This window comes from Rhinolophus ferrumequinum, chromosome 11 (genome assembly GCF_004115265.2).
Source record: "Rhinolophus ferrumequinum isolate MPI-CBG mRhiFer1 chromosome 11, mRhiFer1_v1.p, whole genome shotgun sequence".
In the NCBI taxonomy this organism is placed as follows: Eukaryota; Metazoa; Chordata; class Mammalia; order Chiroptera; family Rhinolophidae; genus Rhinolophus; species Rhinolophus ferrumequinum.
This window is the reverse complement of record NC_046294.1, coordinates 45,256,276-45,279,968: the sequence shown is the minus strand read 5'-3', so window position 1 is coordinate 45,279,968 and position 23,693 is coordinate 45,256,276. Positions and strand designations below refer to the sequence as shown.

General features: G+C 43.2%; 1 protein-coding gene across 1 annotated transcript in view; it reads left to right on the top strand.

Annotated features, from left to right (window-relative positions):
- Positions 1–23,693, top strand: part of DNHD1 (dynein heavy chain domain 1) — a 69,438-nt gene that overhangs the window by 40,631 nt on the left and 5,114 nt on the right. The window contains 10 exon segments of the mRNA XM_033118899.1: positions 10,925–12,530; positions 12,720–12,928; positions 13,183–13,387; positions 13,463–13,565; positions 17,066–17,215; positions 17,459–17,641; positions 17,773–18,204; positions 18,423–18,894; positions 22,918–23,193; positions 23,445–23,597. Coding sequence (XP_032974790.1) covers positions 10,925–12,530; positions 12,720–12,928; positions 13,183–13,387; positions 13,463–13,565; positions 17,066–17,215; positions 17,459–17,641; positions 17,773–18,204; positions 18,423–18,894; positions 22,918–23,193; positions 23,445–23,597 — 3,789 coding nt within the window.

The window sequence follows — 23,693 nt, the reverse complement described above, 5'->3', positions numbered from 1 at the left end:
TCTCAGGGCACTGCCACTCTCTCTGGGCCTCTCAGGGTACCGTGCTGGAACAACAGCGGCTCACAGTCAAGGTGCTTACATATTCTCGATGGCGGCCGGTCAAGACACAAAAGCAAATATCCGCCAGTTCCACTACATGGTGGTATGTTCCCAAACAGTCAAGTGGTCAATTAAATTAGGGATGGATGCCAATTCCCCATAGTCCATAGTCATTCGCCAGGGCTGTCCTGGGGGTGAGGGATGACCTTGACCTCACCCTCATCTCCCATGGAAGACTCGGCAAGTGTTTCCTCCTGGGACTACATACAAGTCCTGCATCCGGGCTGCCTCAGCAAGCACTTCCCAGCTCACAGGGCCGAAACTGCCTTCGCTTTCTCCGCCTTTGCTGGTTGGGGAACGGTCCATGTCTTCCCACCCCTCCACGTGGTCCAGCTCTCAGGCAGCTGCTCCTCCTAGTCTTCCTGCAACTGAGTGTTCATAGGCACAAATTGCTCCACCGTCCTTCGGAGAGCTTTGGCCGACACAGTACCCTGCTCGCTGCGCCATGTGTAGTGCAGGGGATCGGGCCGACTACGCCAAGTGTCGTGCGGTGCGGCCTGCAGGGTCTTAGCTCCCACTCCCCACATAAGAACGCAAGACATGGTGAGGCCAAAAAGGAACACCCACGGAGCCATAGGTAGGGGAGTCATACCACTATACTCTCGCTGGCGGCTGGGTTGGAGACACAGGAACCAGGAGCAACACAATTCTCAACCCTCACTGTGCCGCTTGCAGACTCAGCCACCATCTTCTTGCTAGCTCCCCCTTTTTTTGCTAGCCTAGCCACGGCAGTTATATTCATGGCTAATGGCTCACTGGTTACAGCTGACGGCCAACTAGCCACAGCTGCTGGCCATTTGATCACAGTCGATGGCCATTTACTACCTGAGCCAGCACCTTTCTATGTGAGGCCGAGAGCCTGGAAACTGCTTTTTGGGGCTCTGCCCCACATGTGTGCTATGTGCTACATACTTTATCTCTGTCATTGTTAGTGTTCATAAAAGCCCACTGAGATGGATATTTGTTATGATTACTTTAAAGATAAACAGAGATTTTATAACTTCCCCAAGATACTCTAGGCAGTACGTGTCAGAACCAAGAGTAAGATTCAAGTCTGTTTAGCACCAAAACTTGTAATTTTCTCCAACTATATTATTTGGCCTTCTCAATGAATTTGCACAAACAATCAGGTTGTCAGTGGATAATAGAAAGGGTAAATTTAGGCCAGTGAATGATAGCTGAGAAGAGATTTCATGAAGAAGGTTGAAAACACTGTAGAGCGATGTTTATTATAGTTGGCAGTGTAAATTGGGTGACAGCCACCGAAACATCCAGTATAAAATAAAAAATTAATAGACATACAATAAAACAAAAACAGGAGAAAACAGTCAATAAAAACTGACCCTGACATGGTCTAGAAGTTGAATTTAGCAGACAAACACTTTATAGAAGCTATTATAAAAGTTGTCAAGCACTTAAAGGAAACTATGTTCTTAATGAGTGAACTTACAGGTAATCTCAGCAAAGAAATGGAAACCACTAAATGGAAATTTTATAACTGGAAAACACAATAATTAAAATGAAAAATTCACTGGATGGCTTAATAGATTGGAGATGGCAAAAGAAAGAGTTAATGCACCCTGAAGAACAGAAACATATTAAATATGAATAGAGCTTCAGTCTAACACATATATAATTGGAGTTGCAGAAAGAAAGGATAATAAGAATAGGGCAGAAAAAACTCTTTGAGGAAATAATGACCAAAATTTCCCCAAATTTCTTAGAAAATATTGACTTTCAGCTATAGGAAGCTCAGTTATCCCCAAGTAAAATAAAAGAAAACCACACTTAGGCACATTAGTCAAACTGCTGAAAAATCCAAGAAAGAAAAATTTTGAAAGTGGTCAGAGACAAGACAAGACACATTATGTACAGATGAACAACATTAAGAATAGTGGTTAATTTTTAATCAGAAATAACAGTCCAGAGGATGCTGGCACCACATCTTTAAAGTACTAAAAGGAAACAACCTGTCATCACAGAATTCTCTATCCAATAAAGACACCCTTCATAAATGAGGATGAAATAAAGTTATTTCAGATACATGAAAGCTGAGAAAATTCTCAGCTGCTAGAACTGCACTATAAGAAATGCTAAAAGATGTTCTTTAGGCAGAAGGGAAATAATATATGGAAACTCAGATCTACAGAAAAGAACAAAGAGCATCAAAAATGGTAAATATGTAGGTAGGTACATATAAATAACTATCTTTTCCATCTCTTAATTTCCTTAAGAGATAGTCGATAGTTTAAAACAAAAATAATAACATTGTTAGATGGAGTTGGTAATGTAAGTAGAAGTAAAAAAGAAATTGGAACAATAGTAAGAGGACAGGGTAGGGAGCAGTGAGTAAAATTGACTATTGTAAGGCTCTTACATTTGTGAAATGTGAAATAGGAAGGTGAAATAGGACGTAGGAAAGGTCAAGGTATGAAGTGTGAAGTGGTAAACTATTACTTCTGAGTATTGATAAAGAGGCATATTGTTAGCCCTAGAAAAATCACTAAATCATAATAAAGAGCATAGCTAAAAAGCCAATAAATAAGGGTGGCTGGTTAGCTCAGTTGATTAGAGCATGGTGCTGGTAGCACCAAGGTTGCCGGTTTGATCCCCGCATGGGCCACTGTGAGCTGCGCCCTCCTTAAAAATAGAGCCAATAAATGAAATACAGTGGGATACTAAAAACTTTCAAGTATGTAAAAGGAAACAGGAAATGAGCAACAGAAACTAAAACATAGAAGAGACAAATAATATGATGGACCTTAAACCAACCATATCCATAATAACACTAAATGTAAATGGACGGAGGAGGTCCAAGATGGTGGCATCATAGGAGCACACTTAATTCATCCCCTCTCATGAGCAAAAGCAAATATACAGTTATTCCTGTGAGACAACAGAGCATTGAATGAATAGTTCTAATAAAAAAGAAAGAGACCAAATAGAAAAGGCTGGGAAGCCAAGGGAGCCCTCCTGGATCTGCGGGAACTCTCCATGGTGGGAGGAGCCTGTGAGTGCCATTGTTTATGTTGAACACCGCGCCCCCCACCCCCCCCCCCCCACACACACTTTGATAGGGCAGGCAGGAGCTCTAGTCCCTTGTTTTGGCCTACCTGCAAAATCTCCCCAGTGTGTTCTCAGCTACATTGCCTGGAGCCTTTTTCATCTCAACAAAGGGATCAAGCAGGAACCATAAGGCATCACCACCGCTATCTGTCCTCCCTTCTGAGAGCTGCTCCTGGTCTACAGGCAAGTGTCCTATGTGGTATAGCCCTGCTCAGCTTCAAGGGGCTTCACAAAATTACCTGGCACATAAAGCCTACACAGAGGTCTCTTCTACATGGGACCGCTTTGGGTACAATAAACAAGAGAGAGACCTGTGTGAAGACTGGAGAGCTGCAGGAGCTCTCTGGGGACTGCAGGAATTCTCTGGGGTTGGAGGGGCTGGTGAGTGCCACTGTTTATGTCCCCTCCCACTTCCATAGAGTGGGCGGAGGCTCTATCGAGGTGTCTGGCCTGCCTGTAAGTTCACTGCAGTGTGTTCCCAGACACATTGCCCCATTTTGGCCCAAACAAAGGGTGCAAGCAGAATCAACAGGCATTAATACTCCCTACTTGGAGCTGCTCCAGCTCGGTAGGTCAGTGCCCTGAACACCCTAAGCACCCACTCGGCTTCTACCACCCTGCCAAAACCACCTGACACACATAGTCTACACAGCCTGCTTCTATGTAAGGCCACTTTTCCAAGACTAGAAGAGACAGCTATTTTGTCTAACTTATATAAACAAACATAAAAAGTTAAACATAATGAAAAGAGAGAATGATATCTCTCAAATGAAGGAACAAGAAAAATCCCCAGAAAAAAACCCTAGGGAAACACAAATAAGTAATTTGTCTGATAAAGAATTTAAAGAAACAGTCATAAGGATGCTCCAAAACTTGAGCGAGAAAGAGAGGAACTTAGGGAGAACTTCAACAAAAAGTTAGAAAGTATAAGAAAGAACCAAGTGGACCTCAAGAATACAATAACTGAAATGAAAAACACATCAGAAGGAATCAAAACAAATTAGCTAACATAAAAGAACAGATCCGTGACCTGAAAAACAGAATAGTGAAAATCAACCAATTAAAACCGAAGAAAAAAGAATTTTAAAAAATGATAATTTAAGGGTCCTCTGGGATAACATCAAGTGCTCAAACATTCACATTATAGGGATCCCAGAAGAAGAAAGAAAGGAACCGAAACTTTAAAGAAATAATGGCTGAAAACATTTCTGTGGGAAAGGAAACAAACATCCAGGTCCAAGAAGCACAAAGAATTCCAAACAAGATGACCCCAAAGAGACCCACACCAAGACTTATTGTAGCTGAAATGGCAAAAGTTAAAGAGATAATCTTGAAGAAAGCAAGAGAAAAATGAGTTACATACAAAGGAAACCCTATAAGACTATCAGTTGATTTCTCATCAGCAACTTTATATGCCAGAAGGGAGTGGCAAGACATCTTTCAAGTACGAAAGAAAGGAACCTACAACCTAGAATAATTTACCCAGCAAGGTTATCATTCAGAATTGAAGGAGAGATAAAGAGTTGCCAGAACAAGCAAACTATAAAGTACTTTATCACCATTAAACCAGCTTTATAAGAAATGTTAAAGGTTTTTTGGTTTTTTTTTAAGTGGGGCACAGCTCACAGTGGTCCACACGGGGATAGAACCAGCAACCTTGGTATTATTTGCACCATGCTTTAACGAACTGAGCTAACTAGCCACCCCTAAAAGGTCTTCTTTAAGTAGAAAAGGCCATAACCAGCAATAAGAAAATATGAGAAAGGGGGAAACTTCACAGGTAAAGACAAATATTCAATAAATACCACAAATCAGACATTTAAAAAGCTACTATGAAGATTAAAAAAAGTATCAAATCAACTCAAACTCAAAAAGTATCAAATCAACTCAAACAATAAGTAGTTTGAAGATACACAACATAGAAAGATCTAAAATATGATATCAGTAACATAAAGCATGGATGGAAAGGGAAATAAAAATGTAGAATATATTTGAACTTAAACACCTATCAGCTTAAAGTAAGACTGTTACAGATAAAGAATGATATACATAAACCTCATGGTAACCACAAACCAAAAATCTACAAAAGATATACAAAGAACAAAGAGAAATGAACCTGAACAGAACACCAACGAAAAATAGCGAACCACAAGTTAAGAAATCTAAAGAAGAAGAAAGGAACAAAGGACAACTATAAAAATATTAACAAAATGGCAATAAGTCCATATTATCAATAATTATATTAAATGGAAATGGGTTAAATGTTCCAATAAAAAGGCATAGGGTGGGTGAATGGATTTAAAAAACATGACCAATTGATATGCTGCTTTAAAAAAATGACCCATCTGTATGCTGCTTGAAGAGACTCACTGCAAACCGAAAAACACACAGACTGAAAGTGAAGGGATGAAAAAAGATATTCCATGAAAGCAGAAACTAAAAGAAAGCCAGAATAACAATTCTTATATCAGACAAAACAGACGTTAAAACAAAAAATGTAAAAAAAAAAAAAAAAAAGACAAAGAAGGACACTACGTAATTATAAATGGGTCAGTCCAATAAGAGGCTATAACTATCGTAAATATCTATGCACCCAACATAGGAGCACCTAAGTATGTAAAGCAAATATTACTGAAAATAAGACCTACCCCAAAAATAAGCCCCAGTTAAGACAGTCAGCCAGATGGACACATTTAGTACATTATGACAATGTTCCAGAAGAAGATGATATGACTGTATTTGAATAAATGTAGATTGTTGTACAAGACATTCCCTGAAAATAAGCCCTAATGCATCTTTTGGAGCAAAAATTAATATAAGACCCAGTCCTATTTTCAGGGAAACGTGGTAATGGACATAAAAGGAGAAATCCACAGTAACACAATAATAGTGTAGGGTATTTTAATACCAACATCAAAGGATAGATCACCCAATCAGAAAATTAATAAGGAAATAATGAACTTAAATATCACATTAGATGAGATCAACTGAATAGACATTTATAGAACATATCATCCAAAAACTGCAGAATACACATTTTTTCAAGAGCACATGGAACATTCTCCAGGATAGATCACATAAGAGGCCACAAAACAAACCTTAGTGAATTCAAGAAGACTGAAATCATATCAAGCATCTTTTCCAACCACAGTGGCATGAAACTGGAAATCAACTACAGAAAGACAACTGGAAAAACCACAAATATATGTGGAGACTAAACAACATGCTACTAAACATTACCAATGGATCAAAAAGGAGATCAAACAAGAAATTAAAAACTATCTTGAAACAAATGAAATTGGAAACACAACTTTTCAAAATTTATGGGATACAGCAAAAGCAGTTCTAAGAGGGCAGTTCCTAGCTATACCTCAAGAAAAAAAGGAAATCCCAAATAAGCAATCTAAGTACACCTAAAAGAAGTAGAAAAAGAAGAACAAAACCCAAAGTAAACAAAAGGAAGGAAATAGTTAAGATCAGAGCAGAACCAAACAAAATAGAAATTAAGCAACAGAAAAGATCAATAAAACTAAGATCTGGTTCTTTGAAAAGATAAATAAAAGAGACAAACCTTTAGCCCAACTCATCAAGGAAAAAAGAGAGAGAGCCAGATAAGTAATATCATAAATGAAAGAGAAGTTAAATTAACACCACAGAAATGTAAATAATTATTAAAGAATACTATGAACAATTATATGCCAACAAATCGGACAATCTAAAAGAAATGGATAAATTTCTAGAAGTATATAAACTTCTAAGACTGAACCAGGAAGAAATATAAAATCTAAACAGACCAATTACTAGCAATGAAAGTGAAGCAGTAATCAAAAGACTTCCAACAAATAAAAGTCCAGGTTTCACAGGTGAATTCTACCAAACATTCAAAGAAAAATACCTATCCTTTTTAAACTAATTCAAAAAAATCGAAGAGGAAAGAATGCTTCCAAACTCATTTTTAGGAAGTTAGCACCTTGATACCAAAGGCAGATAAAGACATTACAAAAAAGAAAACTGTGGGCCAATATCCTTGATGAACATAGAAGTAAAAATTCTCAACAAAATATTAGCAAAGCGGATTCAACAATCCATTAAAAGGATTATACACCATGACCAAGTGGAAGTCAGTCTAGGGATTAAAGGATGGTTCAACATACATAAATCAATTAATGTGATACATTCACAAAACCATATGATTATCTCCACAGATGCAGAAAAAGCATTTGACAAAATTCAACATCCATTTATGATAAAAACTCAACAAAGTGGCTACAGAAGGAATATATCTCTACATAATAAAGGCCATATATGACAAACCCTCTGCTAATATCATACTCAATGGTGAAAAGCTGAAAGTCTTTCCTCTAAGATCAGGAATAAGAGAAGGATACCCACTATCACCACTTCTATTCAACATAATATTGGAAGTCCTTGCTACAGCAATCAGACAAGACAGAGATATAAAATGCATCCAAATTGAAAAAGAAGTAAAACTCTATCTGTAGATGGCATGAAACTATATATAGAAATCCCTAAAGACCACCAAAAAAACTATTAGAACTAATAAATGACTTCAGTAAAGTTGCACAATTCTGAATCAATATAGAGAAATATGTTGCATTTCTATACACCAATAATGAATGGTCAGAAGAAGAATTAAGAAAACAATCCCATTTACAACTGCATCAAATATACCTAGGAATAAATTTAACCAAAAGTATGAAAAACCTGTACTCTGCAAACTATAAGACATTGAAGAAAGAAATTGAACAAGATACAGATAAATGGAAGGATATACCTTGCTCATGGATTGGAAGGATTAATATTGTTAAAATGTCCTTACACTTTCTCCCTAAGATCAGTCACAAGGCAAGAATATCCACTGCTTCTATTCAACATTGCACCAAAGACCCACATCAGTGCAGTAAGAGAAGAAAAAAAAAGAAAGCCTTTAAAACTAGAGAAGACAAAATAACACTGTCTCTACCAGTATATGACATGATTTTGTACACAGAGAATCCTGTGGAATCTACAAAAAAAAAACCCATCAAAACCTCCAAAACTACTGGAATAAATAAGTGAATTTAGCAGGGTCACCAGATACAAAGTCAATCTATTGAAATCATTAGTATTTCTATATCTTAGTAACAAACAATTGGAAATTTTAAATACTGTTTAAAATATCATCTAAAAGCTTAAAATATTTAGGAAAAAAGTTAATTTAAGATATACACTGATAATTATTAAATATTGCTGAGACAATTCAGTTCGTGAACTTGTGGCAACAATATTGTTAACCTTTTTTGATATCACAGGGATTATTCATTATGAATTTGTACCAAATGGACAAACGATTAACAAAGTTTACTATTTGGAAGTGCTGAAAAGGCTGTATGAAAAAGTTAGACGAACTGAACTTTTTGCCAACAATTCATGGCTCTTGCATCACGACAATGCACCAGCTCACATGGCACTGTCTGTGAGGGAGTTTTTAGCCAATAAATAAATAACTGCATTGGAATACCCCCCTCCCCCCACTCACCTGATGTGGCCCCCGATGACCTGGACCCCGAGATAAAGGAAATATTCAAAGGAAGACATTTTGATGACATTCAGGCCATCAAGGGTAACACGACGACAGCTCTGATGGCCATTTCAGAAAAAGAGTTCCAAAATTGCTTTGAAGGACGGACTAGGCACTGGCATTGGTGCATAGCTTCCCAAGGGGAGCACTTCGAAGGTGACCATAGTGATATTCAGCAATGAGGTATGTAGCACTTTTTCTAGGATGAGTTCGCGAACTTAATTGTCAGACTTCGTATATCACATTCATGAATCAGAAGAGTCAGGAGTCAGTACTGTTAAGGCACTCATTCTCCTCAAACTGATCTATAGACTCGATGTAATGCCAATCTAAATCTGAGCAGGACTTTCTTTTTTTTTTAGAAATTGACAGGCTCATTCTAAGACTTGCAAAAGACCTAGAAGAGCCAAACTTTGGAGGTCTAAACTAGTGATTTCAAGACTTACTATACAGCTACAGTAAGCAAGAAGGTGTGGTATTGGTATAAGGACACAGAAACAGACTAATGGAACAGAACAGAGAATCTGATATAGGGTCAATTTGTTTTCAGATAATGTGCCAAGATAATTCAACGGGAGAAAGGATAGTCTTTTCAACAAATGGGCTGGAACAACTGCATATCTGTGTGGGGGGAAGAAATGAACCTTGAATCCTAACTCATGATATATACAAAAATCAATTATAAATGGATTACAGACCTAAATCTAAACAGTAAAACTATAATTTTTTTTAAATGTTGGAGAAAAATTTGTGTGACCTTGGTTAGAAGCAATGATTTCTTAGACAAGACACAAAAATTAGATTTTACCAAAATGAAACCCTATGCCCTTCAAGACACTGTTAAGAAAATTGTAAAATATGCCATAGAAAATATTCATGACACATATATCTGACAAAGGATTTATACCCAGGATAGATAAAAAGCTCTTACAATTCAATAAGAAAACAAACTCCATTTTTGAAAAATAGACAAAGGAACAGACACTTCACAAAAGAAAGCTACATGTGTGGCCAATCGCATATGAAAAGATTCTTGATGCTATTAGGCATCAATGAACTGCAAATTAAAACCACCATGAGATAGCAGTTTACACATACTAGAAAGATTATAATTAGAAAGACCAAGAATAACAAATGTTGTGAAATGTAGAGCTATTGAAACTCTCACATTTTACTGGTGGGATTGTAAAATGATACACACACTATAAAAAAAGAGTGTGGCAGTTTTTTATCAAATTACATATATACTTACTATAAGATCCAGCAATTCTTCTTGTAGTTACCTAAGTGGAATGAAAGCGTATGTGTGTTCTCAAACTTATATTTGAATGTTTGTAGCAGCATTATCCTGAATAGTCAAAACCTGGAAACAACCTAAATGCCCATCATGTGTCGATGGATCTACAAACTGTAGTATTTTCATACTAGAATACTCCTCAGCAATAAAATGGAACACACTACTGATACACACAAAACACGGATGAATCTCAAAATGATGCTGAGAGAAGGAAGCCAGACATGGCAAACTGCATACCGTACGATTCCCCTTATATGAAGTTCTAGAACAGGCAAAGCTAATCTATAGTGATAGAAATTAGATCAGACAGAAATTCCTGGGCCAGTGTGGTAGGGGAATTGACTACAAAGGTGTATGAGGGACATTTCTGGGGTGATTGAAAGTGTTCTAAACATCGTTGGGGTGGTGGTTACACAGGTGTAGACATTTGTCAAAGCTCACTGAACTATACATTTAAAATGTGTACATTTTATATGTCATATCTTAATAACATTAACTTGATGAAATTGTGCATGTGATATAACTCCACACTCTGACTGCGATGATTGCACTTTTCCTCCTATTGTGGGCAGATCATTGTGGGAAGCATTCATCTCAGCTTCCCAACTTTCCTATCCATTAACCTTCAGTTAATGAATAATTGGTCATAGTGGTAGGATTTGGGGGAAAAGAGAGAAGAAATTTCTCATTTTTAGGGAGTGTGTAGGGGAGAGAGAAAACACCTGGACACGACCAAGTCCCAATACATCAGATGCACAGAATTCCTTTAGAACCCTGGAATGTGTGTGCTGGAAGTAAACCCAGTGAGGCAGAAATAGGAGGAACAGGGTGACACTGTCCCGTGAACTCATGTCCTCATTGTTATTCTTAATGTCCCACAGACCCAGAGAAGAGCTGTCAGCCAGTGTTGGAGACTCTGCGCCAGGCCATAGATGGCTCTCTGTGTGCCCACAGCACCTTGGAACTGCAGATGCTGCAGCCTGTGGTCAACTTCTTCGCCACAGCCACAGTGCCGGGCTTCTGTGAGCGCCCCCTGAGCCCACGCCTTTTTCGGCTCTTCACAGTGCTGGCCTTGAGCAGTATGACCCAGGCCATGCTGCTGAGCAGGCACACACCTATTGTCCAGGTCTGGCTTGAGCATTTCCCCTCTGTGGAGCGGGAGGGTGCTCTAGCAAGAGCCCTGGTCCGGGCCTCGGTGGAAGCCTGGGAGGCTGTGGGCAACTGCTTTAAGCCTTCACCCCTCCACCCACACTACCACTTCTCCCTGCACTCTGTGAGCCAACTACTGGGCAGCCTGCAGCTGCTGCCGACCAGAACAGGCTCTCGAGGTTTTCTGGACTACCCTAATGACCAGGAGCACTTGCGCCGGGTGTCAGGCTTGCGTGGCACACGCCTGACAATTATGATGGCCATGCGCAACATGGTACGTCTTTGGCTGCATGAGGCACAGAGAACCTTTTGTGACCGGCTAGACAGCCCTAGGGAACGCTCTCACTGTGCCAAGCTGCTTCTAGAAGTAGCTCATAGTGTCTTCTGCTGTGGGCAGGTGCCCCAGAGCCTGGGCAAGGGCCATGAGGAGGGGGAAGAGTGGGGAGAAGAGGAGGAGGATGAGAGAGTGCCTGAAGTGGAGTCAGAGGGGGAGCTGACCCAGTGGGAGGACTTCAGCAACAGCGGCAGTGAAACAGAGGAGGAGAATGCTTATGGCCTTCAGGTCACCACAGACCCACCCTCCAAATATTTAGATCTTGTACCAGTAAAGAATAAGACCATAGAGAGCGTAAGTCAAAAGATAAACCAGGAGGAAGGCACAGTGACCTCCAGCTACAAACTCCACCTAAAGGGAGCTAAGAATCGGTGGCAGAAGGCATCCCAGGTGGATCTGGTCTCACCCCTGTTGCTACCAGTGCTGCTACTTCGTCCGCAGGAAAAGCCCTCAGACCTGGTCTTCAGTCAAGAGCTGATACTAGGTTCCAACTCTGAGGGCCCCAACTTGTACCTGGAACGGCAGTGGGAGAGCCTGGGGGAGCAGCTGGCCACCTCAGCCGCTCAGCTAAAGCTGAGCCCCCACCTTGCCCAGTGCCGCTCAATGGCCCAGCACGTGGCCCGCCTGGTCCGGGTGCTGGCCAGGCCCCGGCAGCATGGCCTACTGCTGTCGGGGGCTCTGAGCACTGGGCGCTGTACTGCCATCACGCTGGCAGCTAACATTTGTCAGGCCCGCCTCTTCCATCTACCCTGTGAACCAGAGGACGCCATTCTCCAGTGTCTACGGGATGCCAGCTGGCATGCTGGCATGTTAGGACAGCCAGTGGCCCTGCTGGTGCCCAAGGGTATAGATCTTACTACCCTTCACCGTCTGCTGGCCCTGGCATCCTCAGGCAGTTTCCCTGACCAGTACACAGAGGCAGATCTGGACAACATTGAAGAACATTTCCCCAGGGAGACCCTTAGTGTCAAGCAGACCATCAGGAAGGAAATGCTGTTACAGAGGTAAGGCCAAGAACCTCACTCGAGGGGCTGTTCTGCTCTTACTCCATTCTGGCCAAACAGCTAAAAAGAAAACTAGGGGCTGCTGTGAGGGCTCAGAAGATCAGGGCTAAGGGGTCAAGGTTGAGACTGGGGCCTGGATGGGCAAACGGGGAGAAAGGGGAGGACCGTATCTGAGCTCCTGGCCCACAGGTTCTACCAGCAAGTGTGCAGCCACTTACACATGTTCATCCTGATTGGAGATGACCAGGTCCGCAAACAGCTGCCCTCCCTCCTTTTCCTGAGGCTCCTTCAACTGGCCATCGCCAGCATTGATCGCTATGAACCCTGGGACCAAGATTCCCTGGTCAGTGTGGTCCAGCACCACCTGCAGGGTGCTCAGAGTCTAGCCCTTGGTGACGGTGAGCATTTTTTACCTGTCCTCTCCACTCAACCAGGTTCTAGTGAGGATTATTCCTTAGGTCAGTGTCAGTCTCTCTCTCTCTCTCTCTCTCTCTCTCTCTCTCTCTCTTTCTCTCTCCCTCTCTCTCTCTCTCCCCCCCCCCCCGTCCCCCTTCACCTCTTCTGCCCTCCTTCTTGAGCCAGGAAAGCGTCCCTTTCCTTTCCCATTGCCCTACAAGCTCACAAGTCCAGGCTAAAGCCATGCCTGTTGCAGACTCCTTGAAGTGCCCAGACCTCCAGGCCTCAATTCCCAGTGTGGCCAAAGCCATGGCTCTCATCCACCTTTCGGCTGCCAGCTACCATGGACACCTGTGCCCTGAATTGCCACTCGTCACACCCAAGACCTTCCTAGACTTCCTGGACACCTTCATGCTGCTGCAGCAACAGATGATCCTGCAGATGGAGCACAAGGCCCAGCGGTGAGTGGTCCCATTCCCTGCACTGTGCCTCCTCCAGCTCCCTCGGGTCCACTCACTGGCATATTGTATCTCCAGGGTCCACAATGCCCTGGGGAATCTGACAATGCTGATTGAGCAGCACGGTGCCCACACCGACCTGGTCTTCAACTTGGAACAGCAGCTCAAACACTCCCATAGGGTAAGGGGGAGAAGAGTATGAGGCACAGGTAGGGTCACAGCAGGAGCCCAAAAGGGGACTTGGCAGGAACCAACCAGGCTAAACCTTAGTTCTTGTCTCCAAAGACTCCCCTTTTCCCCATGGGACCTTTCTAAGCCCTGCTGCCTCCTTCTTTAGAGCTTAGGCTGAGAGTCCGCCCATCACAGCTGAGACCTGGCTGATTCTTCTAAACACAGGAAACCCAAGTGTCTGCTTCTGGTTGCCCCTACTACCTTGACTGTGTGAAGTTCAGTATGCTCCCCAAGATCTCTGTAGACTCCCACTGGGGATAGGGCAGGGATTACATTCTCATGGTCACCTCTCTCTCTTAACCTCTTTTCTCCTGAATTCTCTGTCACTGCTGAGAGCTGGCATACCTCTAAGTACAAAATATACAAGGCTGTTGTTTAGAGTTGGGGAATGTGGATGGGTGATGGCAGTAGGGGCAATTTACATTCTAGAACAGAACCAGAAATAGATTTAAATGATATATTAGACCTCAATGTCCTGAATTTCCTCAGTCACCGTCCTCTACAGGGCATTTCCCCGTGACCAACTTTTCTTCCATCACCCCAATACCTGCCTCACAATGTTATTCAGCCACCCCACTTTTCTTTTAGAGCTCCCCAAATATAACTCTCATATAATAAGATATTTTTTTCCCCAGTCGAAATCCTAAATCCTATTGCTTTCTTACACAGAGCAATTTTCTTTTTGAATAAACCTCTCATATCTAGCTAACACTGGTGCGAGTGGGGTTATCACACCTTCTATAGCCAAATACTCTCAGTTAAAAATGTTTTCCCAAAATAAAGAGAGGTGTTTTTTGTTTTGTTTTGTTTTTAATAAGAGGAAGTCTGAAATAGCATTTTTTAAATTTCCTGCTGTACAAGACTTTGATGCAGGTTCGGGGGTAACTACAAAGAAGTGAAGTAGTGATCAACTCACAGGCAGATAATCTGACTTACTTTCTCTGGGGCTTTCAGGTCGTATAGCCCCTAAAGCCTAGCCTGCCTCTTTTGATGGGTGCCCTCAGGGCTATCACCCAGTGTGGCACAACTCGAGGGGCATGGCTTACATTGTATCTACATATGTGGTTTTCATTGTGTTCCATTTAAATGGTAAGCCTTGGAGTTCTCATGGGGCTGGTGCCTCCTACCACTCACCACCGAGGATCACTGGCATAGATCAAACCTCAAGACTCAGTTGAGATGCAAAAAAAGAGAGAAGTTCATGGAGGGTCAGGAGTCCTCTCACCCATGTTTTCCATATTCCAGTTTTTTGTCTTGGGCCCTACCTTTTCCCAAGATGATTAATACCAGGAATTGTTGATCTGGTTTAGGGGTGCTATTATATTATTCTTTGATTCCTAGGTCAGTTCTTATATATCAGAGTACAACATAAGAAATCCAAAATATGGATAAGAAACGTTCATAGTCTCAGGGGCATTTAGTGTCAGATTCCTTGGTCATTCACTCAGCAGTCATGATTGTGTGTAGTTCTTTCAATGTCCTCCACCCAGCAAATGGCACCACCATCCACTTAGTCACTGAAGCAAAATCCCAGAAGTCATTTTGGATACCTCTATCTCTTTTCTCTCTTATATTCAATTTGTTCATTTATTCATTACTGTACTCAACGAAAATTAATTGAACTCCACATTCTTTTGTCCAGGCATTAATTAATATTTGTTTATGTCTACGTCTACATCTATGTTTACAACTAGATAGATAGATAGATAGATAGATAGATAGATAGATAGATAGAGATAGAATACTTGCCACAGCTTTCTGATGTGGCCATCCCTTTTCCCATTTTACAGCTGAGAAAACTGAAATCCAGAGAGATTAGGATGAGGATTAAATGAAATCTTACACGAAGGCATTTTAAAACGCCGGCACATAATAACTCAATAAATATTAGCTACTATAATATTAGGTTAGAGTTAGCCTCCTAATAAGAAAGATAAGGCACTGTCCTTGCCTTTTTTGTTCCTAGTTTACTGGAAGATGCAAATTTATCTAGGCAATTACAAAAGTGTGTTATGACAGAGAAAGTCTGGGGTACTCTGAATTATCAAGAAAGACTTTCTAGAGAAAGCACAGTGCCACAGTATATAGCACAGAACCATATGGAGAGCATGGCAGACACTCAAAAACATTCTTTAAATATGTAAACGAATGAAGTACATCAAAGCTGACACCTGAAGGTTAGGTAAGATTTTGCATAAATGGGGATGGGGAGGAAGAATGTCACATATGCAGTATATAAGAGCATATGCAAAGGCCTAGAGGCAAGAGAATGTGTGTCACATTGGAAGAACTGGAAGTCAGGAATGGCTGGAGAGTAGAGTACTTGGAGAGGAAAAAGAGATGAAGTTGGAAAGATGAGTAGAGGCCTCCTGGTCAGGGAGGCATTGTAAATAAGATGAAAGAGTGGCAAGTGTGGTGAGGGACATGATGATGAGGATGATGATGATACTTGGTCATTAGAAAACCAATCAGGCTGCAACATGGAAAGTAGATTAGAGGAGGGGATTAAGAGTGGAAGCTGAGACACTAGTTGGAAGCCAGGGTAGAAGGTCAGCAGTGAGGAAGCCTGAGCCTAAGTGATGGGTACTGGGGATAGGAATAGGCGTGAGAGATGTTTAGGAGGTAGAATTGAAAGGCCTTTGAGATGGGTTGGGTTTGGGAGAAATAGAAGAGACGGAGTAAAGGTAACAATTAGGTTTCTTCCTTGGGAAACTTGGGTGTATTTTGCCACAAGTCTAAGAAAAAGAACACAAAGAGATGAGTAAGACTGTAAGAGATGTGAGGAGGCATGGCCAATAAATTCAGTTTTGGACGTGGAGTCTGAGGGGCCCTTGGGACACGAAAGAGAGATGGATACAAACCTACCTGTATGTGGGAAAGAATCGGGCTAGAGATAGAGATTTGGGAATTGTTAAAACACAGTGGTAATCAAATCCATGAGATTAGGGAGGCACATAGAAGTGTGGGGTAAGAAGAGAAGGGGGTCCTGAAAAAAGTGGCTGAGGAATATTTACGGGATGACAGGAAGAGACTGAGAAAGAGCAGCCACAGAAGTTGGACAAAGCCAAAGGAGAACACAGTATCATGAAAGTCAAGGGAAGAAAATGTTTCGAGAGGAAGGGAACAGTCTTCTGTGACAAATGCCACCAATGGGTCAAGGAAGAGAGAGGACAGCCTAATGGTCAAGCATGTGGGCTTGGGATTCAGATTGTATGGCAGGTCAGGAGAAGCAACCACAGTTCAGGGCTGCATCACTAGATGTAGAACTCACAGGCTAAGAAGTGACAGTTCCAGAGCTCAGTCTATATCTGTGGCCTATTTGGAGTTCAACTTGGTCACCCTAACTATCAAGTGAGGAATACACTGGAGTCCCAAGCCCACAGGGTCTCCCTCTGGGGCATTCTCACCTGGTCCAGGATCTGGAGCTGCAGCCTGGGTCTCTGTTCACAGAAGCTCAACATATGTCAGCAGCAGCTAGAGCAAGGCAAGCTCCTGTACCAGCAGCAGCTGGCAGGCTGTCGGCAGCAGGAGAACCTCGCTGAGAACCTAACCAAGCAGTCGGATGCCCTGCGGGCCCAGCATGAGGCTTTCCTGGAGCAGGTGGGCTCTTCCTGCCACCTGCCCTGCACTGCTCTCTAGGGAGGGGACAGCCCCTCACAGGATGCCCAGAAGAGGAGACAGGGTGATTTGTCATGGAGTCTCCTGCGGGAGGAAACATCTCCTAGGATGGCTTGAGAAATGGTCTCTACACGGGGACTCCTAGGAGACGATCCCTCTTGGCAATACCTTGAAGAAGAGAACATTTCAGGAGCTCACCTCCAGAGTTCATCTCTCCTCATCCAGATGGGCAAGGCCTTTCTAGGGCCCCTGAGCCAGCTGCAGGTGGCCGACTTTGAGGAGATTCGGAGCTACCGTGCACCACCAGAACCTGTGGTCCAGGTGACTGATGCGCTGTGTGACCTGTTCCACCGTGAACGAGGCTGGGCCAGTGCCAAGCAACTGTTATGCACTGAGGACTTTTATCAGGTAGGGAATGTGGGGCACACTGGCTGGGGAGAGCGGAGGCGTCAAGGGGCAACTTGGCAGCAGGAGGCTGTTGGGGCAAGGTTCCGAACACCTGCGTCTTCCCTCACCCCTTGTAACACACACTCTCCCAGGAGCTGGTGTTCTTCCCCAAGGAGAAGATGACAGACTCAGAGGTAATAAAGTTAAACCTGGCTCTGAAGGCTCCAGGTATGAGTGACGAAGCCTTGCGGGCAGTAAGCATACCTGCAGCAAGCCTGGCAGCCTGGCTGTGGGCCGTTCTGCACTACCGGCTGGCACAACACCGAGGACTGCCCACGGCTCTGCTGCTGCAGCAGGTAGAGGCGACACTGGCTCGGGAGCAGGCCCGCCTGGCCCACTACCAGTTCCAGGCTCAGGAGATCCTACAGCACATTTTGGCCCTGACCAAGAAGCTGGAAGATGCCCAGGCCTCCCATAACCATCTGGTGGAGAATCTCAGTTTGGCTCAGTGTGGCCAGTATCACAAGTGGCCCATAAAAGCTGCGCTGCTCACGCCCATGCATTTCTGGACTACAGAGCTCCAGGTAATCAGCCCCTCCCAGATTTCCCCCAAAGTTCATTTTTGTACCACTGCCCACACTCCTCTGCTTCTCCCTGTGCCCTCACTGCCTCTCTCTGTCCCAAACTCTGCCCTCCTTGCCTTGCTTTCCTCCATACCCTGCCTTACTCCCTCTCTGCCAGACCCGCTGCCTGTACCCTCCTCACTGGCCGATACACCCTCTGGTCTTCCCTTCCACACCAGAAGTTGAAGGGGCACTGCATGACTGTGTTTGGAGATGCCCTCCTGTGTTCAGCTGCCATCGTCTACCTGGGTCCCTTCCCGCCACTGCGGCGTCAGGAGATACTGGACAAGTGGCTGGCTCTGTGTAGGGGCTTTCAGGAGACCCTGGGCCCAGATGATGTGGCACAGGCACTGAAGCAGAATCAGAAATCTGTCACCATGCCACCAGAGAAACCCCTGCTCTCCACACGCTCTCCCTTCAGCCTTCTGTCCTTGCTGAGCTCTGAATCCGAACAGCTCCAGTGGGACCGAGACCTAAAGCCCCAGGCAAAGTCAGCCCGCCTGGCAGGCCTCCTTCTGCGAAGTCGCACCCACTACTTCAGTTGCCGTTGGCCTCTGCTACTTGACCCCAGCAACCAGGCCCTTATCTGGCTGAACACACTGCCTCGGGAAGAGACTAGATACTTGGCCCCAGGTCCCGCCACGGACAGAGGTAAAGTCAGGGATAACAATCACGGTGCTTCTCAGGTCCGAAGTGCTCACCACTCTAGCCATATACGGTCTTCCTTTTTATAATGAAGACACTACATTTTTGTGGCCAGGGCATCCCAGATTTCACCAGCCTACAAGATATTAATAAATTAGGTCACATTTGTATTTTGCAGCCCATATTACAATGAGTCTGAATCTACATGGCTGACCAGTCCATAATCTTCCACTTCCTTGGTCTGGTCAGCCCTACTGGAAACTTGGCCTACAACTCAGAGCTTTACTACCGAATTTGTCCTATGTTCAGGAATTCTAGGGAAATATTTCTGTTGGCTCTGCTTGGATCGGGGACCCATCTGGGTGGAATGTCGGAAGGAGCATTTTCTAGGAGAAGGAAGCGAGGGTGTTTATTTCCCATAAGAAGGGGTTAGGGGTTGCATTGGTGAGAATAACAGACATCTCCAATGGAAGGTGTATGATAAAGAGATCTGTAACATAGGCTCTGTAATCAGGCTATCTGGGTCAAATATCTGTCCTTTGCTAGCTATTGACCTAAGGCAGTGTAACTGCTCTCTCTAAACCCTAAGTTTATTTGCCAATAAAATGAGGATCTTAATTATAGCCACCTCATAAAGTATTGTGAGTATTAAGTGTGGTAATTCACGTAAAATGGGTTCACACAGTACCTAATATGTAATAAGTTCTCTAAAAACCATTTTGGAGAACATCGTTATTACTACTACTATATTACTGTCACCATTATTACAACCCACCCGTTGGCCATCCAGCACTACTTTCCATTGCACCCACACACCATTACAAAAATGCCCATTATAGAATTATCACATGTACAACTATAAATGAATTCACCCCCTCTCTAATAAGAGACACCCTGAAGACACATCTAGCTGCTGCATTTGATTCTGGGTCCAGAAATTCTGAATGGTGTTCATTGCTCTTGATCAGATCTGGATGTGGCTCTTCATAGTTCTGTGACCTATGACAGTTCATATGCCATCACACCACATTAACATACCTGCCATGCAAAGTGAAGCAAAATCAAATCCAAATAACTGCAATACACTTCCGCTTCGAAACTGGGAAAGGATAAGAAACAAACATACTGTGTATTAGTCTCTAGCATGGACTGCCTAATACCAGACAGAGATAGTAGGCAAATGATTAGCATTATTTCACTGGCTCAGGAGTTCTTAGACAGCCTGTTCAGCCACCCTGGGTTCTGATAAATAGTATAATGCGTTTTGCCCACTGTTCCCAGGGCTGTCTGTGAAAGGAAAGTTGGGCAAGAGTCCCCTGTTTGTAGCTACCTTAAATGTCCACTTCCTATTGGAATTGGAATTGGTATGCGGGCTTAGGATTTGCCTGAAAATTAAGCAGACACAGATCACCCGTTACCAGATGGGCGATTTTCTGGCTAATCCCCTTAAGTATCTCATCTTTTTCCTGCAGATTTCATTTATAAGGACTCTATTAGCTATTAACCAATGCCAGGAATCTTGGTACATTCTAATTCTTAAATTCAAACTATACCTTCCCGCTTCTATCTCTTAACATTGGTTCTGGGGCTCCATGAATTCCACTAAGTTTTAGTGTAATTGTCATCCATCTAAACCTTGACCCTCACCTCAGAGCTATCAGTAAGAAAATAGTCTGCGTAGTGATCAGCCATGGAATGTAGCTGCTGTTCCTTTGGCCTGTATCCAAGTCAAGAGGGTGAGGGAGGCTATTATCTTTGTCAAGCAGGGAATGCATAGAGAGAAGTGTGTGGAATGGAATGTCAGTAGCCCATAATTCCCTATTCCATGCAACATGAGGTAGAGAATCAGTTTTACAAATCAGCAAGGTACATGAGTATCTTCTCATCATAGTCTGAAATCGCTTGATATGCACAGAAAGGAATTCCTTTAAAGTTTTTCCTAGAGATTGTTTGTCTCATTTAAGTAGAGAAGTAGCCAGCATACTCCAATATCTTCTGTTAGGTTGGTGCAAAAGTATTTGTGGTTTTTGTAATTTTTAACCTTTTAAACCGCAATTACTTTTGTACCAACCTAATACGAAATCCACCGTCCAAGTCCCATGAGATAAGCCTATTTATTTATTTATTTATTTACCTGTCACATAGTCTAGCCACCTTCCCAGAAAAAGAAAAAGAAAAATCCTCATTGCTTCCCCCACACCCCAACTCACTGTATCACTTAGGAGTGCTCTCACTACTAGTAAAAAAACAAAACAAAACAAAAAAACAACTTATCATAGCTTAAACAAATAGGGATTTATTTATCTCACATTATAAGAAGTACTGAGATAAGTAGCTATATGGCCTTCAAACACCTAGATTCTTCTATATTTCTTTTCTAAGATCCTTAGCATGTTGGCTTATCACATTGTAGTGGGTTGAACGGTGGCCCCCGAAAAGATATATCCACATCATAACCCCTGGAACCTATGAATGTGACCTCATTTGGAAAAAGAGTCTTTGCAGATATAATTAAGGACCTCGAAATGAGATCACCCTAGATTATCTGAGTTGGCCATAAATGTAATGATACCTGTCCTTATAAGACAGAAAAGAAGGCATGGGCACACATGTGAAGATGGAGACAGATAGTGGAGTTATGTAGCCACAGGTCAAAGAACTCCTGGAACTACCAGAAGCTGGAGGAGGCAAGGAAGGATTCTCCCTTAAAGACTTCGGGAGTGTAGCCTTGCTGACACCTTGATTTTGGACTTCTGGCCTCCAGAACTATGACAGAATAAACTTCTGTTGTTTTAAGTCACCATATTTGTGGTAATTTGTTACCGAATTGGCTACTATCCCTCCAAACATCATGTCAGAGCTGCTGATAGCCATTTCTGTCCCTTTTGTCATGAAAATAAAAGATCTTCCAGAGGACTGAATAACCAAATGTGGTAGGCAGAATTTTGGCTTCCATAACCTTTGTCCTCTGGCGACTTTGCATATGTAATTAAGTGTAATTAAGTTTACTAATCAATTGACTTTAAGATAGAGATATTATCCTGGATAATCTGGGTGGGCCCAATGTAATCACTGTGCTCTTCAAAGAAAAAAAGAGGAAAGAGGAAGTTAGAAAGATTTGAAACACAAGAAGAATTCAACGAACTGTTGTTGGCTTGAAGATGGAGTGGGCTACAGGTAAAACGTGAAAAGGAAATGAATTCTGTCAGAAACCTTAAGCCCGGCAGAGTCCCCAAGTCCCAGATGAGAACTGCAGCCCCGTCGATGCTTTAATTTCAGCCCAGTGTAACCCTGAACAGAGCATCCAGACATGTTGGGCTGGGCTTTTAACCTACGGAACACAGATAATAAATAAGTGTGTGCTTAAGCTGCCCAGCTTGTGGTGTTTGTTAAGCAATAGGAAGTAACTACAACAAACTGTGGACGTGGTATCTCCACTTGCCCACTTCTTAAATATTTAATACTTTAAAAAATTCTTAAATTTCTTAATACTTGAAAAGTAATAAGTATTTATCTTTCCTGGCTCCTGCAGTAGAGGAGGCAAAGGAGAAGGGGTTGGGGATGGCTGTCGTTAGCCAAACATCCGTGTGCGTCGCGCTGTCCACTTGGCTAATTCCACAGTTTATGGCCTTTCACTTAAAAGTTGCTACTTCCAAGCACTGATTTCTATCTTAGTGATGACTCTTTTGGTTGTTAATGACAGAATTAGCTGAGGCAAAAAGGGAAATGCACTGACTCATCAACCTACAGAAAGGCATAAATGGAGCGGCTTTCAGCAGTGACTAGAACCCTTTCCTGGAATTTTAGAGTAATAATAATGACCGCTAACACTTATTGAATGCTCACTAGGTGCCAGCTGAGTGCTTTCTATGTATTATTTCATGTCCTTGTCACAGTAGCCCTATGAGGGACTCGCTGATCTCAACTCCGTTTCACTTCCTTCATGAGATAGAGCCCTTGGGTGAACCGTACTCCCTAGGAGCCTAATTCCACCTCTGAGCAGAGCTCCTCTGCATCTTTCTGCCATAGGGAAGGACTCCAGGAGAACTCAAGAGAAAGAGTGTACAGAGGAGGGCACAGAAGAGGAAGATGATGACAGTGAAGAGTGTGATAAAGCTAAAGATGAGACACAAGAGCAGAAGGCAGAGGAAGAGAAGCAAGGGCAGGAAAACAAGGAGGAGGAGACAGGGAGGCAGGAGTCAAGCCCCGCCTCTCAGATCCAGTCTCCACCCCTTCCCTACCTCAGCGTACTTTCAGGTGCTGACCCGGACCTGGGTCCTCAGCTCCTGAAGGCAGCTGCAGGGGGTAAGAACTGGTCCCCACCCACCATGCCCCCGTCTCCTCTCCCCCCACTCTATGGCCCCACAAGCCTCTCACACCTCAGTTTGACCTCAGCTCCCACCCCCATCCCAGTCACTAACTGTTGAAGAGCCCTGAGGGAACCCTGCTATCAACCAGAGAGGAGCTCATGAGAGTCCGATTTTGTGCACCGGGGTGGGGGTGGGGTGCTTACATGCTGGCATGGGGAGTAGGGTGTCCTTGCCTTCCCCTCACAGGCCTGCCCATGCTACTGACCAATGTGGAGCTGGGCCTGGGGTGCCAAGAACTGCAATGGTTACTGCAGCGAGAAGAGCTGAGCCCACCCCAGGTGCAGCCTGGCTTCTGTCTCTATCTGAGCACTACCCTCTCCCTCGGTGCCTTGGGAAAAGGTGAGGCTCAGTGGGTAAGTTTCTCACACAGCTTTGTGGACACACTACGCCCCCAGTTTCACTCAGTCTGGTCCAGAGCAGGCTCAAGACTATAGC